Below are 21,558 nucleotides of genomic sequence, written 5' to 3' on the forward strand. Positions count from 1 at the left end.
AGTTCTTGGTTTCGGCAAAACGAGAGAGCGCAGAGCTGTGTTTCTATTCAAGAGAGCGCCTTAAGGAGGGTGAGCCAAATTATAATTGAATATTAATGATATGTAGTATAAAAACTTTAGAATAGAGTCATTGTAGTATAATTACATTACAGTCCGATAGTATTTATTATTCGTATCTCTTATAAGTGATACTGTACATTTATCTTTAATTTCTTATAAAAAAAAATTACTTATATATAGCATAAAACGTTTATCTTTAATTTACTTATTGACCGCAAAAAGCGCATGGATACAAGTACTTATATCTTGGAATAAAAGCTAATTCTAAATCCGTTTTATTGCGTAACTCGCGCATATATTGCGCAAATTAAATACTCATAAAAAAATGGAAAATACTATTTCCACATAAGATTTCTACCGAATTGCATTTTATTTTTGAATTTTAATTTTTTTACTTAATGATTAAGTAAATATTTTTAAATGAATTTGTATTTTTTTTGTATTTTTTAAAAATGTTTAAAGTGTTTAAAAAAGGAAAAAAAAAACATTTGCCTTTTGGTGAGATTCTCTGTAAGAATGGGTGTAGCAGTTTCCAAAAATGGAAATAAAATTGTAAATCTTATTACATGCTAAGATGAATTCGATAAATATATTAGTCATAAGATCTTAAATTCAACAGAAAAAAAAAAAAAAATCTAAATTACAGCCAACTAGCTAGTACCTCCAAAATAAACTCTCACCGTCTCACGATTAATAAATATTTTTAACAACATATATAGATTTTAGCAAAATCATACCTAAATTCTTCCACAACCATTTATAATCTTATAAGTAATTAATGAAAAATGCTAACTCTTCACAAGATCAATAACTTACAAAAAACTTACTTATTCATATGTCAATTATTGATATGTTAAAAATTATGAAATTTAAAATTTAAAATTTGAATTTCAAAAGAAGTTGACTGACAAAATCATGAGTTTTGAATGTAAAATTATAAGTTCATGTAGCACTACTCTAAATAATTTTCCCATTTCTCTAACTCTTTGGATCTAGTCATTCTTGGTTTTTATTAATCTGCTACGTACGTACAAAGATATATATATATATATATATATATATATATACCTGCACTATTAATTAGCTAATTTATACAGCATATATATGTCCCACTATCATGATGACTGTTGTTAAATCTTATCAATCCTACAAAAAAATTTTCTTAATTATAAAGACCAGCTTCTAGCAAAAATATCCATCCTTAAAGTCCTTTTAGTATGTATTTTATTTTATTTTTATAATAATTTAGACCGTTACCATGTTAAATACAAAAAATTAAATTAGACAGAGAGCATTAATGAATTCTATTCAATATGTTGCTTTCGGAAGACTGGCCATGTATGTGAAAAAGACCTTTTAACTTTGAAAGTCTTAGCTTATTTCTAATTTTTATTTATTTATTAGTCGTTTTTTGGTTGTCGTTAAAATATAAAAACTATTTGTAAACTCCAAGTTCATGAGAGACAGTCCATGCCTTCGATGAAACGTTACGTACGTAATTTTGTCTGCATGCATGCATTCAAAATACAAAACCGTGTTCCTCCATATGTTACTCTTGTGTTCGTCGACGTTACACATGCAGCGGGAACTGCACGTTTTGTAAGGCGGCCGGCTAATGATGTTCTTTTTTATTTGGCGTTACGTTTGGGACAAACCAGCAGGTTAAAATAATTTGTCGCTATTTCCTTCGAGGAGTTCTCTAGGACGTACAATATAAATATTGGGACTAAGGAATTAATGCATGTATGTTTCTGATCAGAATATGGAAGGTTGCAACTTGCAAATACTTTGGGGGAAAGGTCGTTACATCTCCGAATTAAATTAGTAAATCACAAAAGGAAGGTTGCTGCATTGATCTACGACGATGATTATATATATGAGAAATGATAGTTGCAGTCTAAATACACAAGTGCGTGCCGAACAATCACTTTAAAAAAAGTAAATAAATACAGAATTTACATGAAAAAAAATTAATGTTTTAATAGTAGTTCTCACTCTTTTTCAAAACGACTGTATAGTGCTTGCACATTTCACGACTGCATGTAACATAAACAAAGAGTCTTGATAACACCTTCATGTATAAGTAGATCAAAGAAGTGTTCGAAACTCTCATTTTTCCATCATATATATGCTTCAAACTATCCCATGATCTGATCAAGTTATCCCAATAACAGTTCATCAATATATATGAAATGGAGTTATATTACTTGAGAATAAGATATATATCTAGGCTCAAATATTTAATCAGTACACGTACTGATCTCTCCATTCAAAAAATAAAATAAAATAAAATGTGGTGTTCATAAACAATCAATCTTATTTCTTCAATATAAAATCTTAAGCAACAATGATAAGAGGTAAGCGCTTTAAAATCATTTATTATCACCATTATGTGACGTTGATTTTCTCTAAAAATGTTATATATAGACGTACATGACTTCCTATACTTTGGGGCAACCTTTTAATTAACTTTTTGAGATTCGATTATTTCAGTTTTTTAAATTATCTTTTTACTTTTTTTTAATATGTTTCTATATATATGACACTCTACAATTGAGACTGACCTGATTTATTTAACAATTTAATAATGGTTTATTAACAGAAAGATCAAAATAATTGAAGTTCAAAATATAAAGAATGAAAGTTCAAAATTAGAGTATAATATATAGCCAATCTAGATCTATCTAAAGAGCAAAGTACGGGGACTATTTTAATATATTTAATTTTAAAAAAATAAAGTAATTATTTTTTAAAAAATAAAGAAATACATATAGTCCAAATGAGGCATTTTCTCTAGATAGTGTGTATATATATATATATATATATAATCTGTGAAGAATATACTTCCTTCAAACAAATATCCCATCTGTCTACCTAATATATATAGATATATGTTAGTGAAGTACACAATAATATAATAAAGATTACAATGAAATTAATATTCAAACGAAACCAGTAATTTAATTGGACTGATCATCAGGCACATAAATCTCGTTATCTTTAAGGAGATTCAAGCCCTCTGTAATATACAAGGTTTCAATTTAACCGATGCAGCAGAACTTCCTTTGACTTGACTCTTCCAGTATACAACAAGTCAACTGATCGTTGTATAACCAGAACCGACTCTGCACAAGTTATTGAGCCCAAAGCTCCACCAAAAGAACTTTTTTTTTCTTGAAAAAACTCTCAAGAATATATGCTCACTAGTTTGTTTTTCTTGTCTCTCTTTCTCTAAATTAGTTTTTCTCCCTCGTACATAAATAATAAACAAATATCAATATTGGACAAAAATTGACCCTGGACGTAAATGGAACAAAAAACAATAAAAATAATTAAAGCATCCAACTTTAACTATCCTTCAATGCCCATGTTTTTTACGAAGAAACAAACATCTACTTTTTTTTCATACTTTCTTAAAACCCAAAGAAACAAACGGCAACCTTAATTTTTTTCATACTCGTTAAAACAAAATGGAGAAGGAGAGGGAGAGGTCCGACGGAGGTGGAGATGGAGGGAGGGAGGGAGAAATGAAATTTCGAGGGAGAGAGAGGGGGGGAAAATTGAGAGGGAAGAGGAAAATGAAACTGATGATGTGGACAAGTGGATTGCACTAGGCGGTTGTATCCATCATTTTTCTAAAAGCAATCTTGAAGATATCATGCTTTGGCACTTGAATGCTGCCACTTAATACGTCCTAAAAAAAACTAAAGGAAAGCAACAATCGTGCTAAGAAATAGACATATGTCTAACTAATACTATCTATTAAAAAATATTAATGTTCTTCCATTATTTTTTAATAATAAAAAATAAAAATAAGAGAGACAATATTTTTAGACAAAGAATAATTATTATGCATTACGAAGATATGCTTTGCATTGAACCCTCACTTAATAAAATAACAACCTTTACTCTAGAGTCAGTAGTAGTCTTAAACTTGAACTATGACTACTTAAGGAAAATAAAAAATTATTACTCACACTTAGTAACCTAGGTGTTGACATGATCGCGAGTTTTATTAGTCAGCACATTACGGTCTTGTGTTAATCCCAGTTTCATGAGTATATTTGAGAATAAACCCAATTCTCATAGAGAGTGGCTCCACTCTCATACTCACATAAGTGAAATCTGTCAAGGGTGCTCCTGTAATTCTTACACCCTACTCATAAGAGGCGCTACAAAATTTCATTAAGAATTTTTTCAAAAACTCATCCTCCAAAACATTATAGGATAAATGCACTCACATCATAGGACTGATAAATAAAATAAATAGTGCAGTTCTTATGACCATCATATGATTCATTTTTCTATTTAAACCCGATTTTCAGGATCTCCGATTCCCAGGTTGGGTATCCTCATACATGACTCATGAATTTAAAAGTTTTACTGTCATTTCCCTTAATGTATTCTAGACTCTTTCTCTTGTCAAGGCCTTGGTTAGTGGATCTGCAAGATTATCACAAGACTTAACATAATCCACGTTAATAACATAACCATCAATCAAATAAGATTTCATAGTACTGCATTTTCTTCTTATGGATTTGGATTTAACATTATAATAATGGTTTTGTACTCTACAAATAGTACCAGTACTATCACAATGAATTAAAATGGGTAGAACTAGTTTTTCCCATAAGGAAATCTCACATGTAATAAATCTCTGAACCAGTTTGCTTCCTCACTTGCTGAAGCTAACACTATAAGCTCAGCTTCCATGGTTGAATTAACAATAATCATTTGTTTTTTAGACTTCCAATATACAACACCACCATCCAAAATAAAAATATAACCAGTAGTTGAAAGATAATCATCTGATAAGGTACTCCAATCAGCATCACTAAAGCTTTCGACTACAACATGATACATTTTATAAAACAAGCCATAATGTTTTGTACCGGATAAATATTTCATTATCCGATGCATTGCATACCAATGGTCTCTTCCAGACTTGGTAGTAAATCTACTAAGTGCTCCTATCACATAAGCAATGTCAGATCTAGTACAATCAGTCGCATGACATAAACTCTCAACCATGCTAGCATATTCCTTTTGATTAAATACATCATCATCATTTTTAATAGAAAATAAATGGACACTAGAATCAAAAGGAGTGACAACATGCTTGCATCCAACATAATTGTATTTTTTTAATAATTTTTCTACGTAATGCGATTGATCAAGAAAAATACCATCAAAAGTTTTGGTGATTTTCATACCCAAAATAAAATTAGCCTCACCAAGATCTTTCATATCAAAATGGTTACTAAGCATTTTTTTGTTTCATCTATGACATGCAAACTAGAACCAAATATTAATAAATAATCCACATATAGGCTAATAATAACATAATGAGAATTTTTTCAAGATTTATGATAAATACATTTATTACTTTCATTTGACTTATAGTCATTTTCGATCATGCAAGAGTCAAATTTTTCATGCCATTATTTAAGGGCCTGCTTTAAGCCATATATGGCTTTTGTCAACTTACATACTTTGTTTTCTTGGCTAGGCTCTACAAAGTCTTCGGATTGATCCATATAAATTTCTTCATCTAAGTCCCCATTTAAAAAAGCTATTTTAACATCCATTTGTTGAATTTTTAAATTATAAATTACTACAAAGACAATCAATAATCAAGGTTTTTATTCTTGTAACTGGAAAAAAAAGTGTCGAAAAAATCAAAGTCGGCTTTTTGTTTAAAACCTTTTGCGACCAGCCTAGCCTTGAATTTTTCAACTATTCCATCCGGTCTAAATTTTTTCCTAAGAACCCATCTACACCCTATGGCTTTGCAACCTGGTGGTAATTCAACTAATTTCCAAGTTTTGTTAGAATTTAGTAATTCATCTAATTATTCACAGCCCATTTCCAAAACACAGAATCATGTGATGCTAAAACTTCTTGTCAAGTATTTGAATTTTCCTCAATATTATAAATATAATAGTCGGGACCAAAATCTTTTTCAATTCTAATTCTCTTACTCATTCTGAATTCAAAAGTTTCTTCATTTTGTGAATGAGTAGAAGAACTAGTTTCAGAAAAAATATTTTGTCTAAATTCTTGACCCCCACTATTTTTGGATTTAAAAGAAAATTTTTCTTTATGAAAAATTGCATTGCTTGATTAAAAAATAACTTTATTTTTTATATAAAAAAATCTATAGACTGGGCTATTTTTTGCATATCCAATACAGATACAAATGATAGTTCTAACACCTAATTTGGACCTTTTAGGATTTGTTAGCCTTACAAAAGTCAAACAATCCCAAACTTTAAAATATCCCAAATTTGGCTTATACCCCTCTCCATAATTCAAAAAGTGTAGTTTTTAAATTTTTGTAAGGCACCCTATTTAGAGCATGAGAAATAGTCAAAACTGCTTCACCCAAAAAACTTGAGGGAACGCCTCGATCAATAAACATAGCATTCGTCAACTCAATCAACGTTCTATTTTTTCTCTCAGCCACATCGTTAGATGCAGGTGAGTATGATGCAGTAGTTTCATGAATAATTCCCAATGACTGAACAAAATTATTAAACTCATTTGAATCATACTCTCATTCTAAATCTTTTAATCTTTCTACCAAATTGGTTTTCAACTTCATGGAGGAATTCTTTGAACTTTTCAAAAGCATCGCTTTTATTTTTTAAATAAACATACGTATATTTTGAAAAATCATCAATAAAAGTAATAAACTATCTATTTCCTCCACGAGTTAAAATTCCTTCAAATTCACAAAGATCGATGTGAATTAAATCCAACAATTTGGTATTTTTTTTTTCAATACTTTTATGAGGCCGTTTTGTCATTTTTGCTTGACTACAAACTTCACATTTTTTAAAATCATTTGTCAGTTTGGGAATTAATCCTAAACTACTCATGAGAGCAACATACCTACTATTGATATGACATAAACGTGCATGCCAACAATTTAAAGAAGAAAGCAAATAAACATAAACATTCGATGCTTTATGCTTAACATTCAATTTTGAACATTCCATAACAAACATAGCCATTGCTCACAAAAACTCCATTTTTCATAATAACATATTGATTGGATTCAATAATTTGTTTGAAGCCCGATTTGTTGAGTAAAAAACTCGACATCAAATTCTTGCTAATAGACGGTGTATAGAGCATATCTTTGAGCATCAATATACATCCAAATGTGAATTTCAACTCAACCTCACCACTACCATCAACCTTGGTTTTACTTCAATCACCAAGAGTAATTGTTTTCTCTTCTTCTCGCTTCAAAAACTTACAAATTCGAACAAATTGCCCACTTTTGCCACAAACAAAATAAGATTGATTTTGTGAAGGGGCCATTGGTTCTTACTCTTTTAGCTTGGAAATCCCTTTTTGTCGTGAGGTCTACTAAAATTTTTGAAAAAATTCATTATGGCTTCAAATAACTTTTTCTTAAATTCTGACCTTTGGACAAGATATAATTTTCATAAATTAAAATGAGAAATGATAGTTGTAGTATTAAGTGTACGTGCAAGCGCCATGCAATTATTTTGAAAAAATGAATAAATACGAGATCCACATGAAAATAAAATTAATTTTTTAATAATGGACTCCACTCTTTTTCAAAGCGACTGTACAACGCTTGCATACTTCACGACTGTATGTAACATTACTCTTTATAAAATTACCTTTGTTGTGAGAACGTACAAGACGTTCAAAAAGCTTAGATATAAGAGCACCATGCACTTCCATCTTTTAAAATTGATTCCCTTGAAACAAAAGGGCTTATTGAGATCTTCAACACTTTCGGTGCATTTTTCGGTTGTAGGCTCCATCTTGAATTCTCCTTACACCATAATATAATAAAAATCACAATGAAATTAATATTCAAATGAAACCAGTTTGGACTGAGGCACGAAAATCTCGTTTTCTTTAAGGAAATCATTCAAGTCTTCTGCAGTATACAAAGTTTCAATTAGGGTGTGTAGCGCAGTAGAACTTCTCTTGACTTGACTTCTCCATGATACAACAGCCTAACTGATCGTCGTATAACTCGAACCAACTCTGCACAAGTTGTTGAGCCCAAAGTTCCACCGAAAGAACACTTTTTTTTTTTTGTTTTCTTTTTGTCTGGAAAAAGTCTCAAGAATATATGCTCACTAGCTATTTTGTTTTTCTTGTCTCTCTTTCTCTAAAGTTTTTCTCCCTTGTACAGAAAGAATAAACAAATATAAATATTGGACAAAAATCGACCCCAGACGTAAACAGGGAAAAAAAAAACTAACACTATCTAAAAAGAAACGGCTACTTTTTTTTCATACCCGTTAAAAACAATCTTGAAGATATTGTACTTTGGCACTTGAATGCTGCCATTTAAAACGTCCTAAAAAAGATTGAAGGAAAGCAACGGTCATGCTAAGAAATAGATAGATATTGCTAACTAATACTATCTATTAAAAAATACCAACAATATCTATGGTACTTATGAGTTTAAATATAGTCAAAATCTAAAATGAGTAACTTATATATATATCTATACCCATAGTTGCACGATCTTATTTCTCAATGCATTCGATATCTTGACTGCCTGGACAACAGGCGACCCTGTCCATCACGTAATTACTCGAGATGGCTAAGAATCTCCATTTTTCAAAATCATCCATTCTTTTCCTCGCAATTCATGTGTTCCTCGTAATTCTCTCAGGAAGTTTTACGCATGCATCCCATTTTTCTAAATCCATCCAAGGCCTAGGGGGATCCCTCAAGGGCCAGAGCGTGGCAGGCTTAAATGAGGTCAAGCGTTACCTGAATAGGTTCGGATACTTGGGATACGAAACTGCAGACAAACATAGCGTCGATGATGATGAGTTCGACGAGGGCTTGGAGTCGGCTCTTAAAATGTACCAGAAATATTACAATTTGAAGGTTACAGGAAGACTTGACTCCGATACCATCAAACAAATGAATGTCCCACGATGTGGAGAACCTGATACATTAATCAATGGTGATCTGCATGTCTTACGTCCACAATATGCATTTTTTAAGAACAATGCTAAATGGCCACCTTCTAAGCGCCATCTCACGTATACCTTCAACTCCACCGCCAAAGCCGTTCGCATGGAAATCTTAAACGCAACTTGCTACTATGCTTTCAAAAGATGGGAGGCCGTAACTAATTTCAGGTTTCAAGAGGCACCTCAAGGTACAAAGTCTGACCTAGTTATTGGGTTCCATCGAGGTGATCATGGGGACGCGGCCCCATTTGATGGGCCTGGTGGAGTTTTAGCTCATGCTTTTTCTCCCACGATTGGTCAACTTCATTATGATGCAGATGAGAAATGGAGTCTTAGCCCTAAGCTAACTATAAACCAAACGGACATCGTGTGGGTCGCAATGCACGAGATAGGGCACCTTCTTGGACTTAACCACACTCAGGTTCAGGATGCCATTATGTTTGCTTATGTTGCAAACGGAGTTACTCGAAGAAGTTTGCACCCAGATGATATAAGGGGCATACGTGCTTTATATGCTAATTGATGAATATTAAGTCAATGTATGTAAGGCAAGAATGACTTGTTTTGTAAGGCTCATTAAGCAACATAAAGTTGATTTGTTTGATGCGTGAATTCGATTAAGAGTTGTGCTACATGTATTTATAATTTTATTTTACGCACAACATTATACATATTGAGTAAAAGACTTATTTTATCAGTTTTTTTAATTCAAATTTTTAATTTCATAATTTTCAGTATGTATATCAATAGTTGACATTAACAAGTAATATTGTTATCATGTAAGTAAAAATTATAAGTATAAATAGTATTTTCCATTCGAATAAATCTTATAAGGGATCGGTATTATTGGCTCATCAATCAAAATATGCAGTTTGTTAAAACTTAACTAAGCCTTCTTTATTTTGACCCACATTGAATTAGGCATTAATTAGTAGCCAAAATAAACTTAAGCTACAATTTCTTTTTAAATTTAGAGAGACTCTAAATTAGCTACAACCAAATTTATTTTGATCTTTATTCTTGATATCTCTTACTCTCAAAATGTTCTAGCCAAAACTCTCTTTTCTTAAGGGATGCATCGGTAATGAGATGAGGTGAAAAATTATGATAAGTTTGTGAATAGTAATAAAATAATTTATGTTAAGATTTATATTGGATTCTGAAAAAGGAGAGAAAAGTAGTTAGATAAAAATATTATAAAGTTAAATAAATATTTTAATATAAGTTTTTAACATAATTTTTATTTTGAAATTTGAAAAAGTTGTTTTGTTTTTTATATTTTGTTCGGAAGTTTGAAAAAATTGTATAAGATTTTGTGTTTTGATAATGATTAGATAAAGAAAGTTAAAAATTTGAAATTAAAAAGTGTTTTGTGTGTAAATGATGTTTGAGAAAGAAATTGTGAGAAATTTTGTGATGAAACGAGGTGAGATGATTGCCAAACAATGCCTTATTCTGTCTTGCACAGTAATGACAACTGAGTCTATATTCCACATGCAACTAGAATAGCAGCGAGCGAGCATCAAGCATGTTTTTTTCTTATTCTTCTCTACTAGTTCTTGATATGCCTCTTCATTGTACGGAGAATACTTGCTGCATTATTTATTGTCACGTTTAATCTTCCTTCAAGAATACTCGTAGTACTTGTAGAGGGATAGCAAATTAAAGGGGAGAAGAACTGATCAAGAAGGCTGCGAAAAATCCAGCAAAGCAAGACTGGTGTTTGGGCACCGGCCGGGAGAAAACGGGGACCGATCGATCGAGCTAATTAATTAATCCCACTTTTGGAGAATATATACTTGCTAGCTTATATATACACACAGTACACACACACATATATATATATATATATATATTTATATTTTCTAGCCAAAGGCCAGATGTCCATGTATACATGCTATAAGAAAAATGAATACTTAAGATGAATTATTTATAACAAGAATGACAATTTACGAAAAGAATTAACTAATTTGAATAGAAAATTAGCATTTTTGTAGCAAGTAACTAGACGCAAATAAGTATATATTTATATATATATATATATATATATATTCTTTTTTTTAGCATCTAATCGCAAGCTGCTAGGACACCCTGCAACCCTTGAATCTAATTTATATTAAGAGTACTCCGATCACAGTTTGACACATGATATATCGTTTTCACTTTGATCGGGAAAACAAAAACTACTCGATCAATAAGTACGTACTCTATTCTTGGAATTATGGCAGCTATATTTTCAACAATAAGCCTATCTTTCAACATCCAGTGATTTTGTGTTTGTTAATTATTAAACGATAAGCGTACAATATTTGTTAATAATAAATAAAGAATAAAGAATAAATTGACAATATTAATGTTGTTATTATATAAAGCTAAAACGGTACTGGATTTGAATTTAGAATAATAATTCATGTACATTGATGAATTATATATGCCCATTAATTATTGATTTAAGCATCTAATTGATAGTTTGATAATTTCAATAAGCACTAGTTTAATTTTTAATTCGGACAAGCGAACCAAGCTAGCTAGGTATATATATAAGTGGTCTTTTATTGAGATTTTTCTAAATTTGCTACCTTTGTTGCCCATATATATAACAAAATCAAAGATAGTACCTATACCTGATCTCTCCAATTCTTCTCATCTTATAATTACTGCCAGAAATCAATGTAAAATATATAAATATTTAAAGTACCCATATAATTAAAAACTTTCAATATGGAATCATGATCTTCTCTTTTAGATTTTTTTAATTAATTAACTAATTAAAAATTAAGAAATAAAAAATATAAATACGGATATACAAGTCATCATACTTTTTTATTTTCTCCTTAATTTCGCTTTCTTTAATTTTAAGGAGAAAAACTAAAATAGTAAAAATTCGGCAATTTTTTGTTTATAAAATAATTGATTTCTTCAAACAAGCCAATTCCTCTGAATGCAGACTGTCAATAGTACCTAATATATCCATCCACTTAACTTCTTAACTATAATCCTAACCTAATTTGAATCAGAATCTATATAAATACATACCGGCCCATACCCACACACGCACCATAAGTTAAAAGATTTCTCAACACATGATCCAAGCCCTAGCTAGCTAGCTAGCAAGTAATCGAGATGACTAGGAATATCCATCTTTCAAAAGGTTCCCTTCTCCCAGTCTTAATTCATGCAGTACTGTTTCTTGTAAGTTTTACAAATGCATCCCATTTTTCCGTACCCATCCAAAATCTATACGGATCTTTTAAAGGCCATACGGTTCAAGGTTTAAATGAAGTCAAGCTTTACCTCTATAGGTTTGGATACATGGGATCCGAATTTGCCGAAAAACACAGCCTTCAAAATGATGACGATCATTTTGACGATAACTTGGAGTACTCTGCCGTTAAAGCGTACCAGAGATTCTATAAATTGAATGTTACCGGAAAGCTCGACTCCGCAACCTTAAGGCGGATGAATGTTCCGCGATGTGGAGCGCCTGATAACGTCAACGGTCTTGCTCCACAAGAAGCAGCAGTACAACCACACTATCATTTTTTCCCGAACAAACCGGTATATATGGCCGCGTTCTAGGCGCCATCTCTCATGTACCTTCAACTCCAGTGCCAAATTAGGCCCTCCAATGAGAATATCAAGGGGAGTTTTCGCCTATGCTTTCAAAAAGTGGGAGGAGGTAACTAAGTTCAGATTTCATGAGGCGAGTCAAAGTTGAGAAAGCTGACGTAGTTATCGGATTCAACAAAGGAGAACATGGGGACGGGCGGCCATTCGATGGGAATGGTGGGATTTTAGCTCATTCTTTTTCTCCCACAATCGGTGCGTTGCATTTAGATGCGGATGATAATTTTAATCATAGACCCAAGATAGGTAATAATGAATCGGACTTTGTGTGGGTCGCAATGCACGAGATAGGGCACATTCTTGGACTAACCCATAGTTCAGAAGAAAAAGCCATTATGTTTGCTTATGTGGAGGATGGATTAACCAGGAGAGCTTTGCACCAAGATGATATAATGGGCATACATGCTTTATATCCTCGTGAATAGCGCAACGGATCGAGGCGCGCGCGCTGGGAAAAGGTGAATTGGCTAATTGGGCTACTTATGATCGGTTGTCATGATTTGATGAATAATATTATTAGACATGATGAATATTTAATTTTCAGGTAAATATATAAATGCATGCAAGTACGAGATTTTTATATATAATTATGCTAATAATATAATTTTCCAACATTGCTTTACTATCATATATGTTTTGCCGTCACGTGTACTGCGACCTAAGTAAAAAAATTATTTTTTAAACAATGAACTCCACTTTTTTTTAAAAGAAATACACAGAACATCCTAAAACTGCTTCCAGCATTACTCAAAGACAAAAATAATTTATCGTGTAAGGCTAACTAAGTAACGCAAAGTACAACAAATTTGTTGATGATAAGTTTGATGCATGAATTCAAATATATCCTATAATTAAGGCATTGGTATAATTAATGGTATTTGCTCAATTAAAATATGTAGTTTGCTAAAAATTTAGAGTGATGATACACATACAATCATATTTTAAATTGATATTACAAAAACAGCCCTTTTTTAAAATATAATTTTGTAAAGAAATGTGTTTCATGAAAAGGATTGTGAGCATATCATTTTGACAAAATGTAACTAAACCATCTCTATTTCAAGTACTCAGATCGATCAAAAGTCAAAATAAAAAATATCTTGTGAATAGTAATGAATTGGTTAATGAATAATATTGAAATGGTTTGTGAATAGTAGTGAAATAGTTTTAATTAAGATGTTTTATTGAATTTTAGGAAAAGAGAAAGAAAAAGTTGAATAAAAATATTATAAAGTTAAAATATTGTTTGAATATAAATTTTTTAATATAATCTTTATTTTGAAATCCGAAAAATTAATTGTATTATTTTTTGTATTTTATTTAAAAGTTTGGAAAAAATGTATTGATTATGTATTGATTAAATGAAAATATTAAAAATTTGAAATTAAAAAGCGTTTTATATTTGAGTGATGTTTGGGAATGATATACCTAAGAATACCTAAAAATACCTAAGAATACTAGTGTTTCCAAACTAGCCCCGGGCTTGTTTGAGATTACTCATCTCATCTCAAAATTTCTCATAATTCTCTTCCCAAATGCCACTCACTTTTCAATTTTAAATCTTCAAATTTTTCATCTAATCATTATCTAATGATTACAATTTTTCCAAATTTCAAAACAAAATATAAAAAACAATACAACCATTTCCAATTTCAAAATAAAAATAAAATTTAAAAATTTTTATTCTAACAATATTTTAATTTTATAAAATTTTTATTTAACTTTTGCTCTCCCTTTCCTTAAAATCCAATAAAATATCTTAACTCAAATAATTTCACTATTATTCATAAACTATTTCACTATTATTTATAAATAATTTTACTACTATTCAGTATTCATAAAATTCTCATATCATGATCTAGTTATTATCTAAAGAAAGCTGCTAAAGACAGAAAGGAATCTCACACACTGATGTGGCACACTAACAGTATACTGCCACGTCTTCTTTCTTTTCTTCTTTTTTTCTTTTCTCTCTCTTCCTCCCCCCTCTCCCTATGCCTTCCCTCCTCCCCTTTTCCCTCTCTCTTTCTCTTTGCTTTCCCTCCTCGCCGGCGTTGTCTGCCCTCCCAAGGTGGTTCTCGACCACCACATACCATCGACTCAAATCCCACCACCCCAGCCACCTAGCGGCATGCGGTCGATCATGCACAATGTGTGCAAAATGTGGTCCTCAGCCACCAACGTGCATAGCGAGCTGCCATGAGCTCCACACCGGCGGTGCCGCTTGGACTGTCGGTGTCTTCTACCCACTCTGAGGTAGTCCCAGACCACCATGGCCGGCGTAGAGAAAGGGCATGGGGAGAGGGTAAGGGTGGCGGCACGGGGGGAGGGGAGAAAGTAAGAGGAAAAAAATAGGTAGAGACGTGGCACACTAATAGTGTGCCTCATCAATAAGTGAGATCCCTTTGTATCTATAATATTTTCCTTATCCAAATATGCCCTAAATGTTTAGCCAGTAAGCTACAATATCTCTTTAAATATTTAGAGAAACTCTCTGTCTACAAGCAAATTTTTTATTTCTCTCTTACTCTTAAAAGTATTCTATTCAAAACTCACTTATTTTTCTCTTTTATACAGTAATAACAACTGAAATGCCGCAGTCATCAACCAGTTTTTTTCCCTTCATCTTCTTCCCATCTCCGTAGACCTCTCCATTGGTGCAGGCATTTATTGCTAGCTGTTCGTGCGTGTTCAATCTTCGTTCAGAGAATACTTGTTGATTCTTGCATTTGAGCTAAATGCTAAATAAATGCCACGAAAATTTGTTTAAATATGTGAACTATCGCTTGTTTTAAAAGTTTAATTAAGTGAACAAATATGTAAACTTTAGTATTTATTTTATGCCTTTGACATTTTCCTTCACGCATGAGCCAAATTCCTTCTTAATAAGGTGATCTAATATGTGAAATATTTAATTAATAAGAATTATCATTTAATATAAAAATTTAAATTAATTAAATTATATACATTTTATTATTTATTTTATAATCTATACTTTTAACAAAGCCAAACGTGATAAGAAATACTTGTAGCGTTTTCAAAATAGTAATATTTAATCATTATAATTAAAGTTTAGCTAATGTACCAATGATGATAGAGCAGTGCTATGTACAGTCCCTGAATTGGGGACTCCGTTCGCACCCTAGGACAAAATGGTCATTTGTTATTTATTTGAACCGCACTAATTCTCCTACCCCTGATTCAATCTGAAGTCACAACTTCACATGCAGTGAAATCACACATATGAAATGCTCAAAATTTACTCACTCCTCTTTTCAAAACTCAAGAGGAACAAAAAGTAATTAAAAGAAGAACTAGAAAACTAGAATGACAATTGCAGTGCAAATATCTCTGTTACGATTCAACCTGTGTAAGTATAAACCTTGGTAAGGTTTCTAAAATGTAACTCACAACAACCTTGTAAGTATAAAGATGGAACTCACGGGATGAAGGTTAGGGCATAAGGAAAACGATGCATTTCGTTTCATTTGATTTTTTTCTTCTCATCTCTAGGAGTCCAAAGACCAACTGTCAACTACATTCAATAAATGGGACCCACTTTAAATGAAACTATGTGTTTCATGGGCGTGCGCAGGGAGTCCCTTTTTTCCAAGAAGAATTATTCATGATAATATTCTAGCGAAATACCGTTTAATTGGTTTGTAAAGGTAGAGACACACATCGTTTAACATATTGTTTTAACTCTTGCGAAAACAAAAACTACTTGGGAAGTCTATTCTTGATAGATATCTAGGCATGCAGTTAATTATTTTTTCAACAAAAACTTTTTAAAAAGCCTATTTGAAGGGGTTAGATTCGTTCCACATTTGGTTGGGCCTGGCCCACCTCGAGAAGGCCCAAGGACCAGCATATAACTAGTCTAGCAAACGGCATATGAGAAAAGGGCTCAAGGTCAACGTGGAAAGAGGATCAACATGTGAAGATGAGACAACACACATGCTGACACCTCTCTGTCAGAATAATCCATAGGAGAGCCATACTACATTAAATGACTAGATGCGGTCATAGATAGGAGATCCCGACAGGAGGCTCTATCCCTGACAAAATGCCCATAAAAATGCCGCAATTCCCCACCTATCACAAGAGACACGGCCATGGGAAGCCACACTGCATTTAATGCGACAGGATGGTTCCCAATACAGTGGGCGAACATCCCTAGTGCAGAGAAAGCAGAGGTCCCATTTGAGGAATGAGGTATATAAATCTAGTCACAGGTAAGATTCAAGGACTTTTGAAGGACTACTTCTCTCTAAAAAGATAGAACTAACTTAGGCATCGACGGTGTCACCCTCCCACCATGCCTTCACGTCTATTGTATTGCAGGTTCATTGAGCTCTTCAGTCAAAGTGTGAAACACATCCATAACACTGCCTTTCGACATCTAGTGATTTTGTTCTTGTTAAACAAATGAATAAGCAAGAATATTAGTGAATAGTTAATAAATAAATAAATAATATTCATTCAATTTAAGTATAGTTAAGTGATCGAATATATATATATATATATATATAAATAGGGGTGTAACCGGTCCGGTTTGGTCTAGTTTTGAACAAAATTTAGGATCAAACCGGTATACACCGATTTTGCATTTTTCAAAACTGATTACACACCGAATACCCTCCTACCTCCAGTTTTACAGGTTTCTAGTCTGGTTCGGTCCGATTTTTAGATTTTGGAAGAGCTTATGAAACAAATAATTGATAACAGGGGCCATGTCCATTGTAAGGCTTCGGACATCCATTTGTAGAGAGGTTAACAACAATTGAGAAAGCTTATGAAATGCATATTATAGAATAATAACTTTATTCACTATTCCAAAGTAGCTCATTCGGCAAGAAAAAAGAATTAAAATAGAAAATAATTCTTGATCAAATGGCCATAACAGAATCAGACGAGGATTTATATAACTTGTCAAATGAAAATAAAAGCGGCAGATAATGACAAACGACAGATACAACTAACAATATTTCCTTCACGATCAATAAGTCAAATGAAGAATTCCCCACCAGAATCAAAGGCAAATAATTAAGAAAAATAGTTTTTTAACCTGTGAAGATAAAAACAAAGCAAGTAGCAAAATGCATATCAAAATATGGGGTGTCTTAATCATTATAAACATGATTCCATAAGTTTAGATGCCTCATGATATGATTTTTTTAATAGATCATCACATATTTTTCATTCAAAAGCATCTACTAATGCTAAACATATTGAAAAAAAAAAAAAGATATGAGAGAGAGAGAGAGAGAGAGAGAGAGAGAGTATTGTGTATGGGTGAGAGAGAAACAAAGAGAGAATGTGCAACAGTTGACAGAGGGGCTGGAGGGGGGAGGGGATGCAACGGAGGGGCTGGGCTGCTGGAGAGAGGGAAGCGGCGTTGTTTGGATTGAAATTGGACCCAAACGGCGTCGTTTCAACAGATGTTTATTTTAAAAAAATAGAAACCCAGTTTCAAAATTGATCCAGCAGTAGACCTAAACGGCGTAGTTTAGGTTCAATTTTATACTAAACGGCGTCGTTTCTTGTTTGGCACATGAGGCGTGTTCTTCACTCTTCAGTTCTAACCTTAGGCTTGGCTTCCCCTCCCCCTGCACGACCTCTCTCTCAAAATCTCACCGGCAATCGCATGGCCTTTCTCAGAGTCCCACCACACGACCTCTCTCTCTCTCTCTCTCTCTCTCTCTCTCTCTCTCTCTCTCTCTCTCTCTCTCTCTCTCTCTCGTAGTAAGTCCGTATGGCCCTATCTCTCTTTTCTCCCTTCATTGTCTACACCTCTTCTCCTATGGCTTCGTCATGTTTTATCACTCTGTCTCTCTTTTCTTTTGATGTTTTATTTGCTCATAAAAGTTTACAGGTTCTCAAGGCTAACAATTCAACGAAGTTGCAAGATTTTGCAAGTTCTCGGATCTCTTTGTTGTCTATATATTTTCTCCCGTGACCCCATCTGTGTACTGATTTGATTTTAACATGCAAATGAAAAGAGAAATTAATATATTTTGTGATGTTTTGTGAATTTATGTAAATGCATAGATGCTTTGTGAATCTGTGTAGTTTGGGCTAGATGCTTTATGTATCTGTGTAGAATCTAGATGGGTATATGCTTTGCGAATCTCAAAAATAGGTAGATTCTTATCATGTTTTTATGAATCTGGTTGTGATATTCAACTTAATATCAACACTATGTCATAAACCCTAGAAAGATCAACCTTGTGAATTTCGTTGCACTATCATATGCTGATATTCCCTTTCTGGTGCTGCTTTGGTCATCTAAGTAGTAAAAACTTGTTCGTGTTTAAGCACAAAGTGAATTAAAAACAATAGAAAAGTTGAGAGATCTTAGTGCCCTCGAGTATTTGGAAATGGATGTCAAGACTGGCTAGACCTGGTTATTTCTATTAGAATAAATGGCATATACATGAAATGGGAGAGAAAGTATGAGTACACATGCAAAATATTTTAAGGAAATTGCTCCTAGTCTCCGTTGACACATTTTTATCTCATGATAATTTGGCTTCTAATTTTACACATTGTTTTCTTTGCTGGGTTCTTTCACCCTCTGAATTCAAACTATTAATTAAAAGTATCATAATTCCAGTATATTAATAAGAGCATTTAAATGTGACTCTCTGTTAATACAATCGAGATATGATTCCAGTCTATTAACTACCCGTGAAGTCTATTCTTGATACATATTAAGGCATGCAGTTAATTATTTTTTGAACAAAAAGTTTTTCAAAAGCCTATCTGGAGGGGTAGATTCGCTCCACATTGGGCTGGGCCCGACCTACCTCAAGAAGGCCCAAGGGCTAGCATTTAACTAGTCCAACAAACGGTAAACGAGAAGAGGGTCCAAGATCAGCGTGGGAAGAGGATCAACATGTGAAGATGGGACAACACGCACATTAGCACGTCTCTGTTAGAATGATTTGTAGGAGAGCCACACATTTATTAAATGACTAGATATGGTCATAGACTGGAGATTCTAGTGGGAGGCTCTGTCCCTGACAGGATGCCCAGATTAGGGCCGCACTTCCCCACCTATCACAAGAGACACGACCTGAGGAAGCCACGACGCATTTAATGCAACGGCATGGTTCCCAATACAATGGGAGGACACCCCTAGTACATAAAAAAGAAGAGGTCCCACTTGAGGAAGGAGGTATATAAGCCTAGCCATATATAAGATTCAAGAGATTTTTTTAGGACTTAATTCTCTCTAAAAAGATAGAACTAATTTAGGCAACAGAGGTGTCACCCATCCACTAAGCCTTCGCATCTCTTGTATTGCAGGTTCATTGAACTCGTGAGTTGGGATGCAAAACACGTCCATAACACTATGTTTCGACATCTAGCGATTTTCTTTTTGTTAAATATAAAATGAATAAACAAGAATATTAGTGAATAATTAATAAATAAATAAATAAATAATATTCATTCAATTTAAGTATAGCTAACTGAGTATATATGAGTACATATATAATTGAGTATATATAAGTACATATATAATATTAATATCTAGATAAAGTAAAAAATATAACACTTTCTAATCTTTGTAAATATAATAAGATGAGAAAATAAGTGCAAGGAATGTAGAACTAACAAAATAGAAATTTTCATCTTTTTTAACAGTACTGTTTTTTCCACCGGATCTAATAGATTCTGTTATTTAAGTTGTTTTATTTATTTATTTATTTATTTAAAGCTAAAAACGGAGGATTTGAAATTAGAATAATAGTTGTACGTTGATGAATTATGTCCATTCTTTTTTTTTTTTTTTTTGCAAGTGATAGTTCGATATATAATTTCAACAAGCACTTTAGTTTTTTGGACAAGCGAACCAAGCTGGTATATATATAAGTGGACTTTTATTGAGAATTTTCTAGAATTACTAGCTTTGTTGCCCATCTAAAGAAAGCATTTTAGAAAATTACAAATATTGATCACGTGTCAATATTTTAACCATTTAATTAATTAGAAAACAATGTAACGGTTGAGATTTAAACAAAACTACATATTAGAATACCCTACAAATTTTGGGAGATCTTAACCAAGAAAAATTGGTATATAGAACTTCATTTTTGACGTTATCTTTCCCATTTTACCCTTCAGCTCATAAACCATGTTCCCCATGAATAAATTGCAAATTCTAACGTCCCTGTAACCTGCATCCACTGTTACTTAGATGTCAATTAAGCTGGATGATCTGTTTGTGCAGTTTGGTCATGGTTGTTGAGAGGTTTGTTAATTCGATTACAGATTACTTAGTCAAATTATATATATGGATTTAATGGCATTCCGGATTTTGAAGAGTATATATTGATCATAAAGCTCAACTTCCGAAACAGATTAATTAAGCTTGGTTTTGCCTAGCTACTTAATTAAGATCGTGTATATATATAATTAAGATGCTGCTGTTTATGTGAATAGTTGGGGTAAGCTCAACAGGTTTATAGGATTTAATTTCCATAACAATCGTCCTGAATTAGATTTGAGTCTCCTAAAGTTTCTGCCTGTATTCGAGCTTCAGAACCCTAGGGTTTATATTAGAATGGATGGATCCAAACCCTAGGCCGGTTTGTATTAGATATTTACATAATATAGGTCATACAATGTTTGTTTTTGAATTTTAATCATGTTGTTTTAAAAATATGCTCAAACAATTATAGAAATGAGAAGTGTTATAACCACAAAAATATCTTACAAAAGTAAATTCAGAAACTAATTATATGGTTTCATATGATACGTTATATCTACTTTACAATCAAAATAATTCTATAATCTAACATACTACATCAGGTCACATCAATTTGTTAGTTCATTTTTTTAAAATCTATTTGTGGCTAAAGCATTTCTCATTATAAATATC

At 32.5% G+C, this 21,558-nt stretch overlaps 2 protein-coding genes across 2 annotated transcripts; both read left to right on the top strand.

Moving 5' to 3' along the window:
• The first annotated feature begins 8,588 nt into the window (after positions 1–8,588).
• LOC108988008 (metalloendoproteinase 5-MMP-like) lies at positions 8,589–9,851 on the top strand. The gene has a single exon (XM_018961086.2). The coding sequence runs from the start codon at positions 8,659–8,661 to the stop codon at positions 9,565–9,567; it is 909 nt and encodes a 302-aa protein (XP_018816631.1). The 5' UTR covers positions 8,589–8,658; the 3' UTR covers positions 9,568–9,851.
• Positions 9,852–12,742: 2,891 nt separating this feature from the next.
• Positions 12,743–13,096, top strand: LOC108987981 (metalloendoproteinase 5-MMP-like). The gene has a single exon (XM_018961062.1). The coding sequence runs from the start codon at positions 12,743–12,745 to the stop codon at positions 13,094–13,096; it is 354 nt and encodes a 117-aa protein (XP_018816607.1).
• The last annotated feature ends 8,462 nt before the right edge of the window (positions 13,097–21,558 follow it).

This window comes from Juglans regia, chromosome 1, assembly GCF_001411555.2.
Source record: "Juglans regia cultivar Chandler chromosome 1, Walnut 2.0, whole genome shotgun sequence".
NCBI lineage: Eukaryota > Viridiplantae > Streptophyta > Magnoliopsida > Fagales > Juglandaceae > Juglans > Juglans regia.

Bases quoted from the DNA above. Each gene is read 5' to 3' on its own strand.
- LOC108988008 (XM_018961086.2), top strand. From the start codon at position 8,659: ATGGCTAAGAATCTCCATTTTTCAAAATCATCCATTCTTTTCCTCGCA.
- LOC108987981 (XM_018961062.1), top strand. From the start codon at position 12,743: ATGAGGCGAGTCAAAGTTGAGAAAGCTGACGTAGTTATCGGATTCAAC.